A 20,821-nucleotide genomic window follows, 5' to 3' on the forward strand; every position below is an offset into this window, starting at 1 on the left:
TGCTGAACCAACCATTGCCGAGAAAGGTCGCCAGATCTACCCCCAATTGAGAACGTTTGGAGCATCTTGGGCAGGGCCCTCCAACCAGCTCTGGGTTTTCACGACATAACAGCCCAACTGGACAAAGTTTCGGGCGGTGTCCCTCAGGAGGACACTCAACAACTCTGTCAATCATTGCCAAGCTGAATAACTGTTGTATAAGGGTGAGAGGTGGACCAACGCGCTATTGACTTGCTCAACTAATGAAGCTCCTTTTCATAAATAAATCGTCCATTTTATTATGAAATTTTAATTATTTGTTTGTCTGTGTATGTACGAGCGTCACTCAAAAAGAAAGGCACACTATTTTTGTAAAAATACAGTTTTCATTCTGCATGTGTGAATGTTTTGCAGTGTGTAGGTACATCCTTCCCGCTTGTTTTCAAACTTAGTTCAACCTGTTCCCGTGAGTGGCACCGTCACAGCATGTCTTCAAGATGGCTGCTACACTTGACGTTCGTCAGAAGCAACGTGCTGTCATAGAATTCCTGTTCTGTGAGAACGAGAGAGTGGGGAAACATCCACAAGAGGTTGAAAAAGGTGTATGGAGATGCTGCTGTATATCGCAGTACAGTTAGTCGGTGGGCAAGCAGGTTACGTGATAAAAGCGGGCGTGGCAATGTTGAGGATTGTCCTCGCAGCGGCAGGCCTCGTACTGCACAGACTCCAGACAATGTGCAGAGATTTTTACTATTAAAAAGCAGTCTTGATCACGGTTTATTTATCAAGGTGCCCGGTTTCGTCCACTACTGTGCTCATCTTCAGACCATTGAGTACGAACCTCTTTCCATTGGAGAATCACTACTGAGTAGTGATTCTGCAACGGAAAGAGGTTCGTACTCAATGGTCTGAAGATGAGCACAGTAGTGGACGAAACCGGGCACCTTGATAAATAAATCGCGATCAAGACTGTTTTTTAATAGTAAATATTTGTAAGACATTGATCACTGCCTCTCCGATAATGTATTCGAAAGTAATATAGAGAGAGTTAACGAATTGGTGACTGCTGCCAGGCGCATCACACTGAACGAATTTTCAGGCTACGTGGGGATGGGGGAAGGAAGTGTTTCCAGAATACTGAAAGTGTTGGCGTTAAGAAAGGTTTGTGCCAGGTGGGTTCCCAGGATGTTGACAGTGGCTCACAAAGAAACAAGAAAAACGGTATGCAGCGAACTTTTGGAACAGTACGAGAATGGTGGAGATGAATTTCTTGGAAGAATTGCGACAGGTGATGAAACATGGCTCCATCATATTTCACCAGAGACGAAGAGCCAATCAATGGAGTGGCATCATGCAAATTCACCCAAGAAAAAAAAAATTCAAAACCACACCTTCTGATGGAAAAGTTATGGCTATGACGTTTTTCGATTCCGAAGAACTCTTGCTTATGGACATCATGCCAAGTGGAACCACCATAAATTCTGAAGCATATGTGACGACACTGAAGAAACTTCATGTTCGACTGAGTCGTGTTCGACCATATCGGCAAAAGCAGGATGTTTTGCTGTTGCACGGCAATGCACGCCCACATGTCAGTCAAAAAACCATGGAAGCGATCGCAAAACTCGGATGGACAACACTGACACACTCGCCTTACAGTCCTGACCTGGCTCCATGTGACTATCATCTCTTTGGTAAACTGAAAGACACTTTTTGTGGAACAAGGTTAGAACATGATGACTCCGTTGTGCACGCTGGCAAACATCCAACAGGTTGGTCCAGAGTTTTACCGTGCGGGTATACAGGCGCTGGTTCCAAGATGGCGTAAGGCAGTTGAGAGGGATGGAAATTATGTGGAGAAATGAAAATATTGTTCCTAAAGGATGTATCTACACACTGTAAAACTTTGAAACATGTAGAATAAAAGATGGATTTGAAAAAAAATAGTGTGCACTTCTTTTGGAGCGACCCTCGTATATCATATTATAGCGATATGTTTACGCAATGTGTATACATAAACATACAGTTATAAATGTCCCCGTTCGTAGTCTCTAATTATAACAATATGTTTACTTTTGTGCTATAACATATAGCTATAATCAGCGGTGGAAACATATTTGCGAACGCCGACCGTGTGCGGCTGATTCTTCTTTGATCGTCTGATCAGTCGGAAGTTGCATTGCAGAGGAGAATAAATGCCTATTCAAAATATAATTATTTTGGATAGCTCAACATGAATTTCCTAAGGGACCGTAGTTTATCATGCATTTACCAGTAGAATATGGCGCGGAGAAAATATTTCGCCGCATGCAACTTCCGTCCGAACTCGATGAAAGAATTCGTGACTGTGAACTCTCTATTTGGCAGAAACATAAAGAAAATTAAATAACTTCATGAAGGAGTGCGACATAGATTCTATATTAAATAAATAGGCCATACACCAGTTCCATTTAACTCTGAATTTATGGCAATTAATAGACGAACTTACACTGCAATGAAGTGGCAATGGATGCCGTTTTGACTGGCACTTCTCTTAATGAAAACAATTCCTTTGACGTTTTCACATACACGTCGCACAATAAATCTACTGCTAGGCACTTTTAGTATTACACATTCACTTTTCACAAAAACAATATTATTTTTAACGATAATAATACGGCGGCAAAACATGCGCGTCCGAGACAAGAGACAAGAGAAGAATGAGTAACTGTTCATCGAGAATATCTCGTACCTCCAAAAAAAAAAATGTGTAAAAGTGTTCTTCTTCTGTCCGTTTTTTCGCGCCGCGGTTTTCAAAGTCAATAACTCACTCATCTCTGACGGCGCTTCGACAATAAACAAGTTACGTCACAGGTCGTTCACCTTTTACATTCTCGCAACATTATTTGCTAACTGTAGCTGTTGCCGAGCGACTGCTCGATTAGTGAATGATTTAAAATGATAAGACAATCACATAATGTTACAATATCCACTGATTTCCCTCCTTTTCGCATAATCCCTTCTTGTTGCATCGTGTTCTTTTGTCTTAGAATATATGTGAATACTAGGTATATCAGTCCGTTTTCAGTGTCAGTTTCCCGTGTTGGCCGTAATGTGCTGGGTAGACTGGGTTTGCTTCGACACACCTCGGTACGTGAGGTACGCTAACGCCGGCCTCGTCGTGTGCCCTTAGGGACGGCTCGACGTTCACGCAGCGCAGCCTGATGGGCAGCATGCGGCGCGTGCGGCCGCCCACGGCTGAGGAGACGACGCTGGTGGCGCTGGAGGAGGGCCCGGCCGCCGCCCCCGCCGCCGCCGCCGCGGCAGGTGCCGCCCCCGCCGCCAGCGCCAGCCGCCTCTCGGTGCGCCTCCTGCGCCGCGCCTCTCGCGCCGGCAGCTTCAAGACGGCGCTCTAACGCCGCCCCCGCGCCCGCTGCTCTGACGTGCTGCTCCGTGGTGCTGGGGACGGTAGCTGCGCTGTCGCCGCGCCGGCGGGGCCCCCCTCGTCTGGGGCTAGTCCTCGCCGTCCCTGCCTACAGCAACATCCCTGCCTGGGAAACCAGCGCGTCTGTTATCTCGCAGGCCACGCCGGCAGCGTCCAGACGGTGCTCTAACTGTGGAACTACAGCCGCCGTGCTGCCGCGTCACTTGCGGGGCACATCCGCCGTCGGTAGTGTCTAAAGGCTCGACCGCAGTTGCTGGGCTTTAGTTTACGGCTACCGCTGTACCCCTCTCCCAGTGCTTTCACGTTGCTGCCTTGTTAGAGCTGTGACTTCCCGTTGACTGGCGCTCTAATGAACTTACTCATCCACCGCAGGTCACGGGAACAGTCACGCTGCTGAGCGAAATGTGGACTACTTGCGTCTTTGTCACTGAGTCGCGATTTTCTTTAAAAACTGTTGCGTGGTAACCGCTGATCTCAAAAAAATAAGGAGTTGGTTGATGTCACACACAGCGAGTCTCTCTCGCCGAGTCGAAAATTCCAAGTGTTCACCCGAGAGCATTATTGTCCCCTTTCCTCAGACGACGTCATCTCACTCATATACATACTGATGTTACGACTAAGCAAACTCTGTGCTATACTTATGTCTTACATCACAAGAGAAATTCACAAATGTCCAAATACGAGATTTACCACCACATCCTTAACATACGCTTGGAAACAGGGTAATTTCAACACTGCCTAGGTGTTTACCTTATTTTATAATTGACAACAGAATAAGTCACTATATGTTTATTCAATGACACGTAGTTGCGGAGCTAAGGAATGTTGAGAATTTTCGTAGGTTATCCTTTCATCTCCTTATTATGTACTCTATGATATTTTAATACATGGCTTTGAAACTCCTTTCTCCGCATGCAGTAACCAATTGGGACTTTCGTGCTAATACCAAGCATACTGATGCTGGATATAGTTTCACTATTACTCGTTGCAATTGCTAGAGTTGAGCCAATGAGATTTTCTGCAGTACCTGTGACAGCCTCGAACACCAGATGCTTCATGTCTCACCACGAGAAGCAGTCGATAAGAGTTAAGGTATATTGTCAACCATTAGCTCCCTAAATTTCAGTCACAAGATGAAGCAAATTGCCTTAAAGTAGTCTTAATACATTATCTTCAAGATATGCCGACTGGTGTTGTCTTGTAACCCAGTATTTATCACAGAAATTGCTTTTTGAGCACGTACACATCATCTTGTCAATACCACTCTGTCTTTCTCAGTCCTAAGATACGTTTACAAAAATCTTCGCAAATAAATACTTAGGCAAACCGAAAATTGTGTAAGATAAACAAACTGGAAATACATACATGCTCTGCATGCACAATGCAGACATATCTTTTCCACATTTTCGTGCGTTCAGTTGGTACGTTGAGAACTTAAAGAAATATATTACTTTTACGTACACCTACTGCAACCTTAGATGACAAAACAAGAGGAATAATTCGTGTAAATTATTCAGTAAATGTGTTCCTCACATATGTCGGTTACGTTGAGTACTGCAGTCCCGTACCTATAATGTCAATCGTAAAACCTGTTCAACGGTCTACTTCTACTATTTCGGTAAGTGGAAGGCACGTATCTAGACAGCAAAATATTTCTATCACAAGATACAACGCGTACTAGGATAAATACGTTACGCGCTCTTAACCCCAAAGGACAGTCTCTAGTTTCCTTCTTTAGCTAAGTATCTCTTATAGGCTATCGCCAAACGGTGCTAAGGAAATTAATTTCATTTTTTTCTTTCTACTCTACGCCACACTCCGCTGCAGAATAGCCTAGCAGATGCTTGCAAGCTTCCAGTGATTGTATCAGTCACGTTCATTCTAGCTATTTTGGTCACCAACTTGTTTAACAACGAACTTATCTCGTGCAATGACGAAGTACTGTTCCAGACAGTACACTTGACTGCAGCGGATTTGCCCGACATTTCACACCATCGGAAACCATAATACATTACCGAATTTAGTACAAAGCAATGTCTTTGCACAAAATTTTCAGCTTTGAGGCTACGACGAATGACTGACGCTGCCATTTAATCGACGTATAAAATGAACGGTTCTACGGAAACGGATAGCTAAAACCAGGTCTCTTCAAAGTATTTGTTATTTTATAGGTTTTCATCTGGTGGAATGTTCTGGACCTCTCGAAACGTACCCTCTGAACGTACTCGAAATTATTTCCACCCATTTTTGTTTTTGAATGTAGTTTATTTGAATTATAAAAATCTTCTTTTTTATGGTTTTAGTAACATTGACCTATTTCTTGATAATTCAGATTCTAGAACTAAAGCCTTTTTCTTAGAACTGTGATATTATTGCTGTTGTCAGCTCGTAAGCTGATTGTAATTAAACTTCCTGCTCCGAATCGGAGACAACTCAGAATAATGAAACAAGGCTACGTTACATCATGAAATTAGGCGGCGGAATGTTGTTCAAGTGAAGCAAATTAAGGATGATGTTAGTGGCATGACAATTGACTTCTGTAAGGAAGTGTTTATATAAACTGTATTGCCCTGTAAGATATCAGCGCATATTTTAAAAATCTTTTACCAAATCGGTTTGTGAAACCAATAAAAGACAAATACTCCCAATACCCACATAACACATATGATACTTTTAACGAGAAGTATTTAATCAATGAGAAACTCTGAATGGTTTATATCAGGTGTTACATCGTAATACGCATACTCGAAAGCCCTTGAATAGAGACTATCTGCACCACAATTTGTTAAATGATTTTCAGGTCTTTTTTATGACGAAAATCATAGTATTACACATACAAGCACGTAGATTTATGTATATTGTTTACTGGCACATCAGTTTTATGACACTTGCTATGGAATGTTAACTAACACTGTAAAACTTAAAAAGTCAAATAAAGTATCATATTTTGTATTTATTTTTGAGTTGTGGTATTTGTTCCGAAATAACAAAACTGTAATGCCTCGTGACTTTAAATGTCTATTTCTACTCCACTAACAATAGAGAAATATGTTATTTTAATAATATTAGTCTTTTTATAGTTACCTAAGACATAAAACTGACAAAAGTAGAAAGCGCATCCCTTCACGCCAGTGAGAAACTGGTAAAATTTTACTGTTAGCAAAAACTTTGTCCAATTTTACGATTCACATAAAGATGACTTATTGGATCTTCACAGGAGGGCCAACATTAACGCAAAACACAACGCTTTATATTTTAGGATATCTTGAGATGGACACTTGCATTAGAGTTACAACGTATCATTACCTCAGAATGATTAAGATAAATTTTCGAACACCTCGTGCACTTTTATTTGTGATTGTTGAAAGACTTACAGATTCCTCCTTTGTACATATCCCTACTGCTGTAGTGAAAAATCATCATATGTAAAGATGTACAATGTAAAGAAATACTATGAGAAATTTCTGAAGCAGGTAAGTAGGTAATATTTTTAGGATGATCCCTTGAAAGTGGAATGGGAATCACAGTGGTATAAACGAACGTATGGCAGATTTTCTTGTGTTAAAGGTAAGTGCAATGCAGGTAAGTGTTGTCTGCTGAGGACACTCAAAGTTTTAGTGTGAACTCATTACATCATCATCTATGTTAATTGTAATTTCTTTTATTTTGACATTGATAAATTTGTGGTGACATTCTTTTAGCTATTGATTTATTAATTAGCCTGTACATGAAATGTCTTGTTAATGATTGTATTATTTCTATCCCCAGTTTCAATGTTCGAAATAATTTCTTTATAGAGGCGAAGCGAGACTTGCTTTAATGTATGTAATACGAGTATTATGGACAAAGCTCCTCCGCTCTGTTGGCCTTTGAATTTGCAAACATTCGAAAATGACTTCAAAGCTGGAACTTTGTAAACGGTCTGTTGTGTAATAAAAACAAGCAACTGTACTATCATGAGCAGTTAATTAAAGTCCATAGCTCAGAAGCTATGCTCTACTATGAGAATATTTATGACCCACAAAACAAACTCGAAACGCGATCTGACCACAAAGTTTGAACGGAATAGCCAGAGAGACACACAATTTGGGCGTACCAGGAATGAATTTTGCATAGCTGTACAATCAAAATCATGCAGCAGGTAGACATTCAACAACAACCTGTCCAGAAGTTATATAATACGTACATACGCTTTCATCTTGCAGCCAAAGCTGAAATGAGAATTATCACTCGTATGTATAATCACTGAAGCTAGACTTGTAATGCCCCGACTGACTGAGTGACTACTCATCGCAGAGCCGTAACCGCTAAAGGATAGAAACTTGAAGTTTTTAGAAGGGTGTTTTAGAAATTCCAACACTAAGGGGTGAAATAGGGCGTTAAGGGTTGTTTTGAAAAATGTAGGTATTAAAGCAATTTTTAAGCTTTTCCTACAAAAATTGGTATTTGTTTCTCAGTCTAAATAAAGAAGTACGTGTTTCAGTATTTTTGGAAATTTAGTCCGTTGGGAGGGAAATATTGGGTGAAACCTTGTTTTCAAAGTATTACATTATGAAAGAAGTACTAAAGTATTTTTAAAGCTGCATCAAAACCTTGTTTTGAAAGTACCTCATTATGAAGGAACTACTAAAGCATTTTTAAAGCTGCACCTATGAACATTGGTATTTGACAACTCGGTTACAAATAAAAAATTATGTGTTCCAGTGTTTTTGGAAACTGAGCCCTTAAGGGGGTGAAATAGGGGATGAGACTTTTTATTACGCTGTTTTATTATGAAAGCATTTTCAAAGCTAAATCTGTGAAATTTTAAATTTGACTTCTCAGTTAAAACAAAAAAAATTGTGTTTCATTGTTTTCGGAAATTCAATCACTGTGGGGATGAAATGGAAGATGGAAGTTTTTATCGAAATATTTCATTGTGCAAACATGTTTGAAGCTAATTTTATGAAAAGTTGTATTTGGCTTCTCTATTAAAAATAAAACATACGTACGAAAGAATATTTAAAGCTAAATCTTTGATAATTGGTGTTTGGCTTCACGGTTAAAGATGAAAGAAAATGTGTCTCACTGTTTTAGCAAATTCAAACACAAAGTGGGTGAAATAGTGCGAGACTGATTCCAGTCCAAACCCATCAGGATAGAAAAATGATGTTTGGAGAGGGTGTGGGTCTTCTAATGTAGGCATCGTTTAAGAAGGGATTTCAGTAATTCCACTCCTAACGGGGTGAAACAGGGGATGAAAGGCTTTTTGAAAATATGTCGTCATTAAGGGAATTTTGAAGCAATAACTAAGAAAAGGTTGTATGTGTGCAAGAGACCTGGATGCTCTGGAAGGTTTCAGATAGATTATATAATGGGAAAACAAAGATTTAGGAACTAGGTTTTAGATTGTAAGACATTTCCACGGGCAGATGTGGACCACAATTTATTGGTTATGAACTCCAGACTGAAACTGCAAAAACGTAGGACTTTTATGAGATGAGTACTAGAGAAACTGAAAGAACCATAGGTTGTAGAGAGTGAAGGCATCAGAGGATAAAGTAGGTGAAAATACGAGGGCTAGTAGAAATCCATAGGTAGCAAAAGATATATTGAATTTGACTGATGAAAGGAGAAAATATAAAAATGCAGTAAATGAATACAAACTATAAAGGCAAATTTGCATGCCGAGCGTGGGTTTCCTCGGAAACGCGAAATATTAATTAAATAAATAATCAGTGACAAATAAATAAAGCCTATGGCACACAACTGCAGCGCTGTGTCGCTGATAAAACAAAAGCACAATTACGTTACTCTTATGTTTGATTAAGAAAAGGAGGGAGCTCTGGTAGAAGTGGTGCGAGAAGCACGTATTTTATTCTATTGTCTGGCACACCGCCATATTTCATGTTATAGAAGAATACTGCGAGTTGCAACCAGACTAGGCACTCGATTCTGTAAAGAATTTATATTTATAAAAGTAAGTAGGATAATGAACTGTAGGCTTATTCATTGAATAAATCTGATTTAACTAACTGTGCAACTTTTTTATATTTATAAAATAGACAATCACCTCTGTACGACGTATTGGCATGGCTGGCAAATTATTGAAATAGTGAGATTTAGATTATGAGTCCGCACCTACCGCAGCAGTCTTTGGAAACGATTTATTTACGAAGTCCGATTATTTCAGTTTTATTTCACGGTCAACTACGAGTAACATTGCCTTTACGAGAAAGCCATTGTCAAGCGTCTGATACCGAATAATTAAACGTCCACGTTCCAGATAAGCAAATATTAATTACAATTACAATCACAATCACCATCACACAGATAGAAAAATTAATATTTAAATAATATTTTTTATTTTATTTATTTTATAAAACGTCTCAAAATGAGATCGATAGGAAGTGCAAAATGGCTAAGCAGGAATGGCTAGAGGACAAATGTAAGGATATAGAGGCATGTATCACTAGGGGTAAGTTAGATGCTGCCTAAAGGAAAATTAAGGAGACCTTTGTAGAAAAGAGAACCACTTGTATGAAAATAAAGAGCTCAGATGGAAAACCAGTTTTAAGCAAGGAAGGGAAAGCAGAAGGGTGGAAGGAGTACATAGAGGATCTATACAAGGTCGATGAACTGGAGGGCAATATTATGGAAATGGAAGAGGACGTCGATGGGAGATCTGATACTGCGTGACGAGTTTGACAGAGCACTGAAGGACGCGAGTCAAAACAAGGCCACGGGAGTAGAGAACATTCCATTAGAACTACTGATAACCTTGGGAGAGCCAGGGAGCCAGCCCTGAGAAAACTCTACCTTCTGGTGATCAAGATGTATGACACAGGCGAAAAAACCGCAGACTTCAAGAAAAGTATAATAATTCCAATCCCAAAGAAAGCAGGTGTTGACAGATGTGAATATTACCGAACTATCAGTTTAATAAGTCACGGCTATAAAATACTACCACGAATTCTTTACAGACTAATGGAAAAGCTGGTAGAAGTCGACCTCGGGGGAGATTAGTTTGGATTCCGGAGAAATGTTGGAACACACGAGGCAATAGTGACCCTACGACTTATCTTAGAATAAGGAAAGGAGAACCTACGTTTCTAGCATTTGTAGACTTTGAGAAAGCTTTTGACAATGTTCACTGGAATACTCCCTTTCAAATTCTGAAGGTGGTGGGGGTCAAATACTGTATATGGAACGAAAGGCTATTTACAATTTGAGCAGAAACCAGATGGCAGTTATAAGATTCGAGGGGTATGAAAGGGAAGCAGTGGTTGGGAAGGGAGTGAGACAGAGTTGTAGCCTATCCCCGATGTTATTCAATCTGTATATTGAGCAAGGCGTAAAGGAAACAAAAAGAAAAATTCGGAGTAGGTATCAAAATCCATGGGGAAGAAATAAAAAAATTTGAGGTGTGCCGATGACATTGTAATTCTGTAACAGACAGCTAAGTGCCTGGAAGAGCAGCTGAACGGAATGGGCAGTGTCTTGAAATTAGGATGTAAGAGGAACATCAGCAAAAGCAAAACGAGGATACTGGAATGTAGTCGAATTAAATCAGGTGATGCTGAAGGAATTAGTTTAGGGAATGAGACACTTAAAGTAATACATGAGTTTTGCTGTTTTGGAAGCAAAATAACTGACGATGGTCGAAGTAGAGAAGATATAAAATGTAGACTAACCATGGCATGGCAAGCGTTTCTGAAGAAGAGAAATTTGTTAACATCGAGTATAAATTTAAGTGTCAGGAAGTCTTTTCTGAAAGAGTGTAGCCATGTATGGAAATGAAACATGGGCGATAACTAGTTTAGACAAGAAGAGAATAGAAGCTTTCGAAATGTGGTGCTACAGAAGATAGAGAAAATTGGAAATTTGTGGTAAAGCCTTATGGAACCAAACTACTGAGGTCATCGGTGCCTAAGCTTACACACTACTTAATCTATCTTAGACTAACTTACGCTAAGGACGAAACACACACCCATGCCCGAGGGAGGACTCGAACCTCCGGCGGGGTAAGCCTCGCGGACCCTGACAAGACGCCTCAGTCCGCTCGGCTGCCCCGCGCGGCTACAGAAGATTGTTGAAGATAAGATGAGTAGATCACGTAACTAATGAGGAGGTACCGAATAGAATGGGGAGAAGAGGAATTTTTGGCACAACTTGACTAGACGAAGGGATCGGTTGGTAGAACACATTCTAAGGCATCAAGAGATCAATAAATCTAATATTGGAGGGCAGCGTGGAGAGTAAAAATCGTAGAGGGAGACCAAGAGATTAATACACTAAGCTCATTTAGAAGGATGTAGGCTGCAGTAGGTACTTGGAGCTGAAGCAGCTTACACAGGATAGGGCAGGATGGAGAGCTGCATCCAACCAGTCTCTGGACTGAAGACCACAACAACAACAACTACTACGAAAACTGGTATTTGGCTTCTCAGTAGGAAAAAATACATGTATCAGCATTTTTGAAAATTTAACCACTATGGGGATAAAATAGTGCGCGAATGTTTTTTTCAAAATAAATAATTACCAAAGAACCGCTAAAAGATTTTTGGGGCTACATCTACGACAATTGGTATATGACTTGTCGGTCATAAATTTAAAAAAAAAAACTGTATTTCAGTGTTTCTCGAAATTGAAGTCCTAAGGAAGTCAAATAGGCAACAAAAATATTTAAGAAAATATTTACATTTAAAAAGTTTAAAGCTAAGTTTATTAAAATTCGTATTTCATTTCTCGGTTAGATGCAAAGAAATATTTGTTAGGGAATGAAAGTTGCCATCGAAATATCTCCACAAGAACGCAAAAGGTATGATTAACAAAATCTTTGGTCTCCAGCAATGAGAATCGCTTTTTGGTGAGAAAAGACCATGCTTTTATGGCCTTAATTAGCGTGACAAACTTAAAAGATGTTGCAATTTGTGAACAACATAAAAACTCAGTTGAATAAAAGCAAAACTGCAGCCCATAGAGTCTACGCGAGGGAATAAGCTGGCGTTAACTAATTATGATGTAAAGTAAGAACAAAATCTCACATACTGTTGCAAATGGGGAGTACCCCGCTATCATGCGTTTCTCTAAAGATCTCATTTATAAACAAGAACAAAGGGGATTGACTTCAGAAATCATCAGTCTTTCAGAACAGTATCTGCCAACGCCAAATTACCTTTCCCCACCTATTGTCTTAAACCGTGCAAAGAATGGTGTAATATAGCTAATTGTTTCCACAGTTAGTATATGATTAATTCAGTTGGTTGTTTTTGCGATATGTAAGCACAGCAATGATGAGGCCTGCAGCTACAGGCGAGAACAAAATCCTGGCACAGTGGTTGGTAGCTATATTACGTGGGATAATAAATGAAATGACTTAACTTGAACGAAATAATTCAGGGAGAATATTCGAATGATGTTTGAATATTGTTCTCAGAACTGTCCAGCCGACATGGGTCCTCAATGTCACCAGAACGAATCAAGTATCTCGAAAATAGTGATGACAGTATGTATTTTCAATACACAACTTCAAGGAAGATAACAAACCATTTGTAATACTTAAAATGATGATAAGATGGAATCTTAAACACTTGATCCTACAATGAGCTTCCATTTCACGAAAAGTAAGCAAACTACGAGTCCCCGCTTCACCATATGGAAGAATACCACTGCATGTTCCGTACGCAGAGTAATCACAAACTAACTGTGCTCATATTTAGAACGCATGCCCGAAGTTGCGTTCCCATAGCTAATTAAGCAGCACGACAAATAACCGCAAAGAGTGCAGGAATTCCGAAAGAAGGAAGGAAGATCGGTTTTAACGTCATCGAGGTCATTAGAGATGGAAATTCCGAACCGGCTCGCATTGACAACTGACAAAACAAGAACACAATAGACCAGGTTGCCTTCCAAACTGAAAACCAGGAACAGTATGACGAAGACTCACTGAAAAATATATACCCCCGTAATTCCACAACCGCAAGGGTTTCCCATTGGCTGATGGTCTAAACAGGCCTTCAAAGACAAGAAATGCATCAACGAGACACAAAGAGTTGGCTCACAGAGCTTGTTTAGACTTCTCGAAGTTGACCAAAGTGCAAACACACAAATTACTGCAAAAATAAACATGCGAGTAAAGAAAACAAAAAATTTTACGGTCAAAAAATGAAAGCCAAAATGAAGCAAGTTTGAACTTGTAAGTAATGGAAATGTAAAATAAAAATAAATTTTACTACACTTAATAACAACCAGTGTAGTACATCTTATCGTTTGAGGAGTCATGCAGATTCCACCGTTCACTCAAACTGAAATACTTTTTACCGCAAATTAAGGACACTAAAGTTCTACTTTGAAATTGCTAATAATTCCGATTAAGAGACGTCAGATAAGAACTACGAAATAATTCGTCAGTAGTGAGAAGCAGCTGTGGTACTAGTCAGTAAAAAATTACTGAATCCAATTAAATGGAGGGAAGTATAACCTCAGACAAAATTGAATCCGTAATCTTTTTCCGAGTACAATTCTCGTTATGTCTATTGTACATTAACTACTTACGGCGTAATTATACAAAGACTATGTCTATCAATCCCCTATCATTGTGTATGTAGTTTCTTTTTATTCACTGTTTGAAATGCATTTGTCTCACTGTCATCAAATGAATCTATAGAAGGATTTTCTATCACATGCCATGGCGACAGTGACATGGGCAAGAACAACAAGGACAAGGTAGTGATGATGATGGGCCTCATCATTACTTTCTAGCGACTGTACAAAAAAAATTTTTTATCTTACATACCCTCAAAACGCCTCAAGGTCACAAGAACAAATAGTATGAATATGTAAAGTCGGCTTTAAAAACAAAAGTACAACATACAGTATATAAAAATGGATAAATGAAGAGAAATGGCTAGCACGCTGTAGCATATTATAGGTTTGGCTAGCACATTACGGCCTTAAAAAGAAAAATACAGAATATACACTCCTGGAAATTGAAATAAGAACACCATGAATTCATTATCCCAGGAAGGGGAAACTTTATTGACACATTCCTGGGGTCAGATACATCACATGATCACACTGACAGAACCACAGGCACATAGACACAGGCAACAGAGCATGCACAATGTCGGCACTAGTACAGTGTATATCCACCTTTCGCAGCAATGCAGGCTGCTATTCTCCCATGGAGACGATCGTAGAGATGCTGGAGGTAGTCCTGTGGAACGGCTTGCCATGCCATTTCCACCTGGCGCCTCAGTTGGACCAGCGTTCGTGCTGGACGTGCAGACCGCGTGAGACGACGCTTCATCCAGTCCCAAACATGCTCAATGGGGGACAGATCCGGAGATCTTGCTGGCCAGGGTAGTTGACTTACACCTTCTAGAGCACGTTGGGTGGCACGGGATACATGCGGACGTGCATTGTCCTGTTGGAACAGCAAGTTCCCTTGCCGGTCTAGGAATGGTAGAACGATGGGTTCGATGACGGTTTGGATGTACCGTGCACTATTCAGTGTCCCCTCGACGATCACCAGTGGTGTACGGCCAGTGTAGGAGATCGCTCCCCACACCATGATGCCGGGTGTTGGCCCTGTGTGCCTCGGTCGTATGCAGTCCTGATTGTGACGCTCACCTGCACGGCACCAAACACGCATACGACCATCATTGGCACCAAGGCAGAAGCGACTCTCATCGCTGAAGACGACACGTCTCCATTCGTCCCTCCATTCACGCCTGTCGCGACACCACTGGAGGCGGGCTGCACGATGTTGGGGCGTGAGAGGAAGACGGCCTAACGGTGTGCGGGACCGTAGCCGAGCTTCATGGAGACGGTTGCGAATGGTCCTCGCCGATACCCCAGGAGCAACAGTGTCCCTAATTTGCTGGGAAGTGGCGGTGCGGTCCCCTACAGCACTGCGTAGGATCATACGGTCTTGGCGTGTATCCGTACGTCGCTGCGGTCCGGTCCCAGGTCGACGGGCACGTGCACCTTCCGCCGACCACTGGCGACAACATCGATGTACTGTGGAGACCTCACGCCCCACGTGTTGAGAAATTCGGCGGTACGTCCACCCGGCCTCCCGCATGACCACTATACGCCCTCGCTCAAAGTCCGTCAACTGCACATACGGTTCACGTCCACGCTGTCGCGGCATGCTACCAGTGTTAAAGACTGCGATGGAGCTCCGTATGCCACGGCAAACTGGCTGACACTGACGGCGGCGGTGCACAAATGCTGCGCAGCTAGCGCCATTCGACGGCCAACACCGCGGTTCCTGGTGTGTCCGCTGTGCCGTGCGTGTGATCATTGCTTGTACAGCCCTCTCGCAGTGTCCGGAGCAAGTATGGTGGGTCTGACACACCGGTGTCAATGTGTTCTTTTTTCCATTTCCAGGAGTGTAGTATATAAAATGGATAAATGAAGAAAAGTGGCTAACACATAGTAGCGTCATAGAAAAATCGATAAACCAGTTTAAGTGATGTTCATAAAAACGTCTGTACAGGGGATATGATGTAGTGTTTGGAGTACGTACAAAGCTTTAAGAGGCGTTCCACACACGTTTCGCCATCAGTTAAGGCATTATGCTGGGCCTAGCTCAAATTTACATTGTTAATGAGAGTTTTGCAATACTAGGGTAGTTATAGATACCTAAAATAACAATATGCATTAGACAGGTAAAAGAACATCGTTATGTCACAACTGAGTCGCATGGTTGATTTTACAGTCTGTATCTTGTCACTCATTTCACATCTCTCCGACAACAGTTGACGAACTGCCTAAATATGGAAGAATATCCCGTTGTTCATGTCTGTATTCCCCGTTGTATTAGCTTGCTCGTTTGATTTGAATCCAAGTACCACTAATTTTGTAGCATGGAAAGTAAAATCTTGAAACCCTGATTGTTTCGGAATATTTTGGTGAATTTCTTGCTGGGAACTGACAGAGCACTGCAAGATGGAAACACTTCTCTCTCTCTCTCTCTCCGAAACATTTCATCTGAGTCACTACTATGAGATTCGCCCACACTTTAGAATGAGTGTATACTCCGCAGTACCTGGTGGCATTATCTGAAATGAAACCATTTGCTGTAAACACAGTGTCACGAACTTCGTAAGTGTGTATTCTTACAATGAAGTCTCGCACGACGAAGCTTTGTGTTTAAACAGTTACTTCGGCGGGAACCGGTACGTTATTAGCATCCGGCTGAATGGATCTAATGCTAAGTATTTTCGAGCTTAGAAGTGTGTCATTCCGACAGTCACTCGACTGACGGCTGAGTTGACTTGGTGGACAAACGTCGTGTGAGTTGCGCTTGTCTTCTGCTTTGCATGCATGCATTGGACAATGAAGTCATTAACCAACTGCTCGCCGCTCATGCAAATCAGCTTGAATAAACGTGGGACGAGGGAGACGCGCGTCGGGAGGAGTGCATGAAGAGAAGACGAGGAGCCAGCACTGGGATTTGCGAACTGCCGCTGCTGCTAGAACGACTCAGCTGCGTTGTACAGTAAGGACTCTCTCGTGGCGTACAGTCACATTTTTTAGAGGCAAAGTATTTACCCATCCCTAAAGCTCAAAGGAACACAATACGGTAAACATTTACTATCCAGAGATCTGTTGCTGGAGCAGTAATAAGTCACAAATACAAGAGTGCAAGAACAGACGATAAAGTTTGCAGACACATAGAACTTCAGTCAAAGCTTCAGTTTCTATTAAGGACCGAAACAACAGATGCATAAAGTGATAATCTGAAATCAGCACCGGCCGGCCGGAGTGGCTGAGCGGTTCTAGGCGCTACAGTCTGGAACCGCGCGACTGCTACGGTCGCAGGTTCGAATCCTGCCTCGGGCATGGATGTGTGTGATGTCCTTAGGTTAGTTAGGTTTAAGTAGTTATAAGTTCTAGGGGACTGATGACCTCAGAAGTTAAGTCCCATAGTGCTCAGAACCATTTGAACAATTTTTTTGAAATCAGCACCATGCCGAGGAAGCTAAAAATCAGACTTCATTCATCATACAGCAAATTAATTTTCTTTCCTTCTGGTGTAATTTCATTTCCCTGCCCCATGGGGACAAAAGATGAAATGTACACATGAGAAGGGGGAAGCAATTGGAGTTAAAATATACAAAAAAGGGTAGTTCGATGAGGAACATTTACATATAATCCACATACAGTTAAAATGGGACTAGATGAAAATGTAGCACATGAACACTGGTGGCACGAGCAGCACCATCAAAAACAGTGTTCACAGTATGGGACGCCGACACTGAACACCCACTGCACTGAAGTTACGTACATGGCGGGCACAAAAGCACAGCCGGCCGGGGCGGCCGAGCGGTTCTAGGCGCTACAGTCTGGAACCGCGCGACCGCAACGGTCGCAGGTTCGAATCCTGCTTCGGGCATGGATGTGTGTGATGTCCTTAGGTTAGTTAGGTTTAAGTAGTTCTAAGTTCTAGGGGACTGATGACTTGAGAAGTCAAGTCCCATAGTGCTGAGAGCTATTTGAACCATTTGAACAAAAGCACAATGGAGTAACTGCAGTAAAATTTGAAGGGTCTGCCAAGGACGAAGAGGCCAAAGAGGAAGGAGGGAGGAAAGAGAAATGGGGTTTGACAGTGAAGAGGGGAGCAGGAAGGGAGGGGTTAGAGATGGAGTCGGTAGCACACCGATGGGCAGGAGAAGGAAATGGAGTGCAAGGGCTGGGAAAGGAGAAGTGAGGAGGACAAGATCGGGGAGGGAGGAAACAGCAGAGGGGGAAGGGAGAGAGATAGAGCCCAAGGGACGAGAGGAGGGGAAGAGGAGGGTCAGAGTTGAGAGGAAGGATAAATATTGGAGTGAAGCACATCATCCGGGATTTGGAGATGGTGGAAGTTCCTTTGGGAGAGGAAGTGGGGTGTATGGTGATGGGGAGAGGGGGGTGGGGGTGGGACACATCGGTAAAGTTGTGGCAGCAGGTGGGGAGTTAAGAGGACTGCTGACACCTGGGGGTGAGGAGGATCGAGGCAGCGGTTGGTGTGAAGGACACAGATGTGTTCAAGGCAAAGGACGAGATGTGGGAAGGCTATAGAGGATCCTTGGGGGGATGGGAGATGGATACGGAAAGCCAACATATTTTATTTGCCTGTATCCGCAAGACAAGTGCAGAGAGACCGATTAGGTGAAAGATGCATATTTTATTACTTTTGAAAACAGATTTCTTCTAGGCCAGCACTCAGAACAGCTTATTAAATAATTCTGTTTAACGTCCCATCGATCTTGTTGTCCCAATACAGAAAGAGGATAAGAAAGTTTGTACTTCTTGAAGCACTATAGAATGTCTTCAAGATGTAAACAGCAGGACGTGTAAAAGATGGCGCCCTCTCCTACCTGCCACTGCATCTGCTTCCACGACGCTGTAATCTCTGCTGCCAGCAGGCGGCATTCCCGCGTTAAGTGGGTGTGTATTGAGTGCGTTAATTGCTAATCTACGTTAGATATGTATCTCTAGTAATGGTTTCCAAGGAATTCGCCATACCACTGCCAGCTATACTACATAGCAGCTAAAAAGAGATATTTGCGCTTCTTAAATAAACACTAACGCATTTTATAGATTCTCTTGCTGAGAGGCGACAATATGAAATTCTAAATTAGGGAAGGCAGTTACCGCTGAAACAACTTGTTTTAGGTTTATCGGATTTTTTCCAAGCCAGTTTAACCTGACTGTTAAAACCGTCCAGAATAAACAGTTTCTCAAATAACCGATTTCAGGATTTTTGTTCCTGTTATCTCCTGTAGGAAAGGTGGAAAAAGCCATGTCTTTGTTGTTCGTTTCTGTCGGCATTGCTATTAAAATAGCCATGATCGTTTTCCCCCCTTTTCTATAATAACGTAATATTTCAAACAAAAACCAATTTTACGAATAAAAATTACTCCTTTTTGAAAAATGGTTGGTTGGTTGGGTTGGGGAAGGAGACCAGACAGCGTGGTCATCGGTCTCATCAGATTAGGGAAGGATGGGGAAGGAAGTCGGCCGTGCCCTTTCAGAGGAACCATCCCGGCATTTGCCTGGAGTGATTTAGGGAAATCACGGAAAACCTAAATCAGGATGGCCGGACGCGGGATTGAACCGTCGTCCTCCCGAATGCGAGTCCAGTGTCTAACCACTGCGCCACCCCGCTCGGTTTTTAAAAAATGGTTTATTTAAAAACGAAAAATCTTGGAACTTCTGCTATGGCTAACTGGTGTTTAAGTTTTTTTACTCAGTAATGAGTAAAAACTAAAAAAAAATCTGTTATAACAGAGACCAAACAAATACGAAAAAATACCAGCTATTCTGAACTAAAAGTCTTTCGATTTTAACCGGTCATTTACCCCATCCCTCACTGGATGCTCGTACAGAGAACCTATTGCAAACAGAAGCTGTATGGGGAATATGTAAAGGTTTTCTCAATGATAAATATTGTCGCACAAGAAGCTTAGTAACACTGTGGAGTGGTGGTTATGATACTAAACTGTTGCATGGAGGGTCGTGAGCTGAAACTCATATAGACTGTACAGTTTTAATTTCTATATTCGGTTCGAGTACATTCTAGAAGTATTCACAAATGTCAAGAATCATTGTACTGGAATGTTCTGTAGCTGTGTATACACTGTATGTGTTCTGGCTGGAGGCAGTTCGCTTCGCGCTCTTGTATGTGCAAGTACTGAATAAACCTTCGTTATGTCAAGTCAGTGTTCGTCATTCATCTAATTACACCTTCTTCCACGTGACATTATTCTGGTGGAGACGCTGTATATTGGAACTTGTGATAGCGCATATTACCGACGACACAGTGGCTCTCATCAGGCCAAAACAAAGCCACCGTTTACGTGGGGAGAAACCCGAGTTCGAGCCATATTCCACAGTTTAGTATCATAACCACTGCACCATGGTGCTACTCAGCATCTTCTGCGACAGTACTGTGCACTTCTGGATGTGAGTAGAAGCGCACTTGTCATGTTTAGATCTTACTTAACATCTGTGAAGATTTAGAGACTACGAATGATCACCTGTCATACGGTAATATCGACTGGACAAAATAAAAGATTGATGCAAGAAAATAATTATTGTAAATTACGTAATTCCAACATTTTCACGGGTAAAATAATCAGGATTTCAATTTTAATTATTATTTATTTAGGTTTCTGTCATAGTTGCGTACGATTTATTTATGGTGACTAGTTTCTAACGTTAACGTTTATTCTCAAATCAGTGCCTGCTTTTCAAGTGTTACTTAGAGCGTAATTCCATTCATACATTTACAAGCACCTTCACAAAACAAATCTGCATGATAAATGCGATATTACCATAGTACAAAGTGGTATTTCTGAGCTTCAGTATAATCTAGTTTCTTCAATGCACGTCTTCTGTATTATGGAAATAGCAAATTTATCATGCAGAGCTGTTTATGGAGAC

The 20,821-nt window shown here is 41.6% G+C and overlaps 1 protein-coding gene across 1 annotated transcript in view; it reads left to right on the plus strand.

Annotated features, from left to right (window-relative positions):
- LOC126095384 (gonadotropin-releasing hormone receptor-like) overlaps positions 1-3,400 on the plus strand; it is an 825,102-nt gene extending 821,702 nt beyond the window's left edge. The window contains exons 7-8 of the mRNA XM_049910188.1: positions 3,152-3,278; positions 3,356-3,400. Of these exons, the coding sequence (XP_049766145.1) occupies positions 3,152-3,278; positions 3,356-3,400 (172 nt within the window). The remainder of the gene's footprint in view (positions 1-3,151; positions 3,279-3,355) is intronic.
- Positions 3,401-20,821: the final 17,421 nt, after the last annotated feature.

The sequence above is a fragment of the Schistocerca cancellata genome, chromosome 8 (assembly GCF_023864275.1).
Source record: "Schistocerca cancellata isolate TAMUIC-IGC-003103 chromosome 8, iqSchCanc2.1, whole genome shotgun sequence".
In the NCBI taxonomy this organism is placed as follows: Eukaryota; Metazoa; Arthropoda; class Insecta; order Orthoptera; family Acrididae; genus Schistocerca; species Schistocerca cancellata.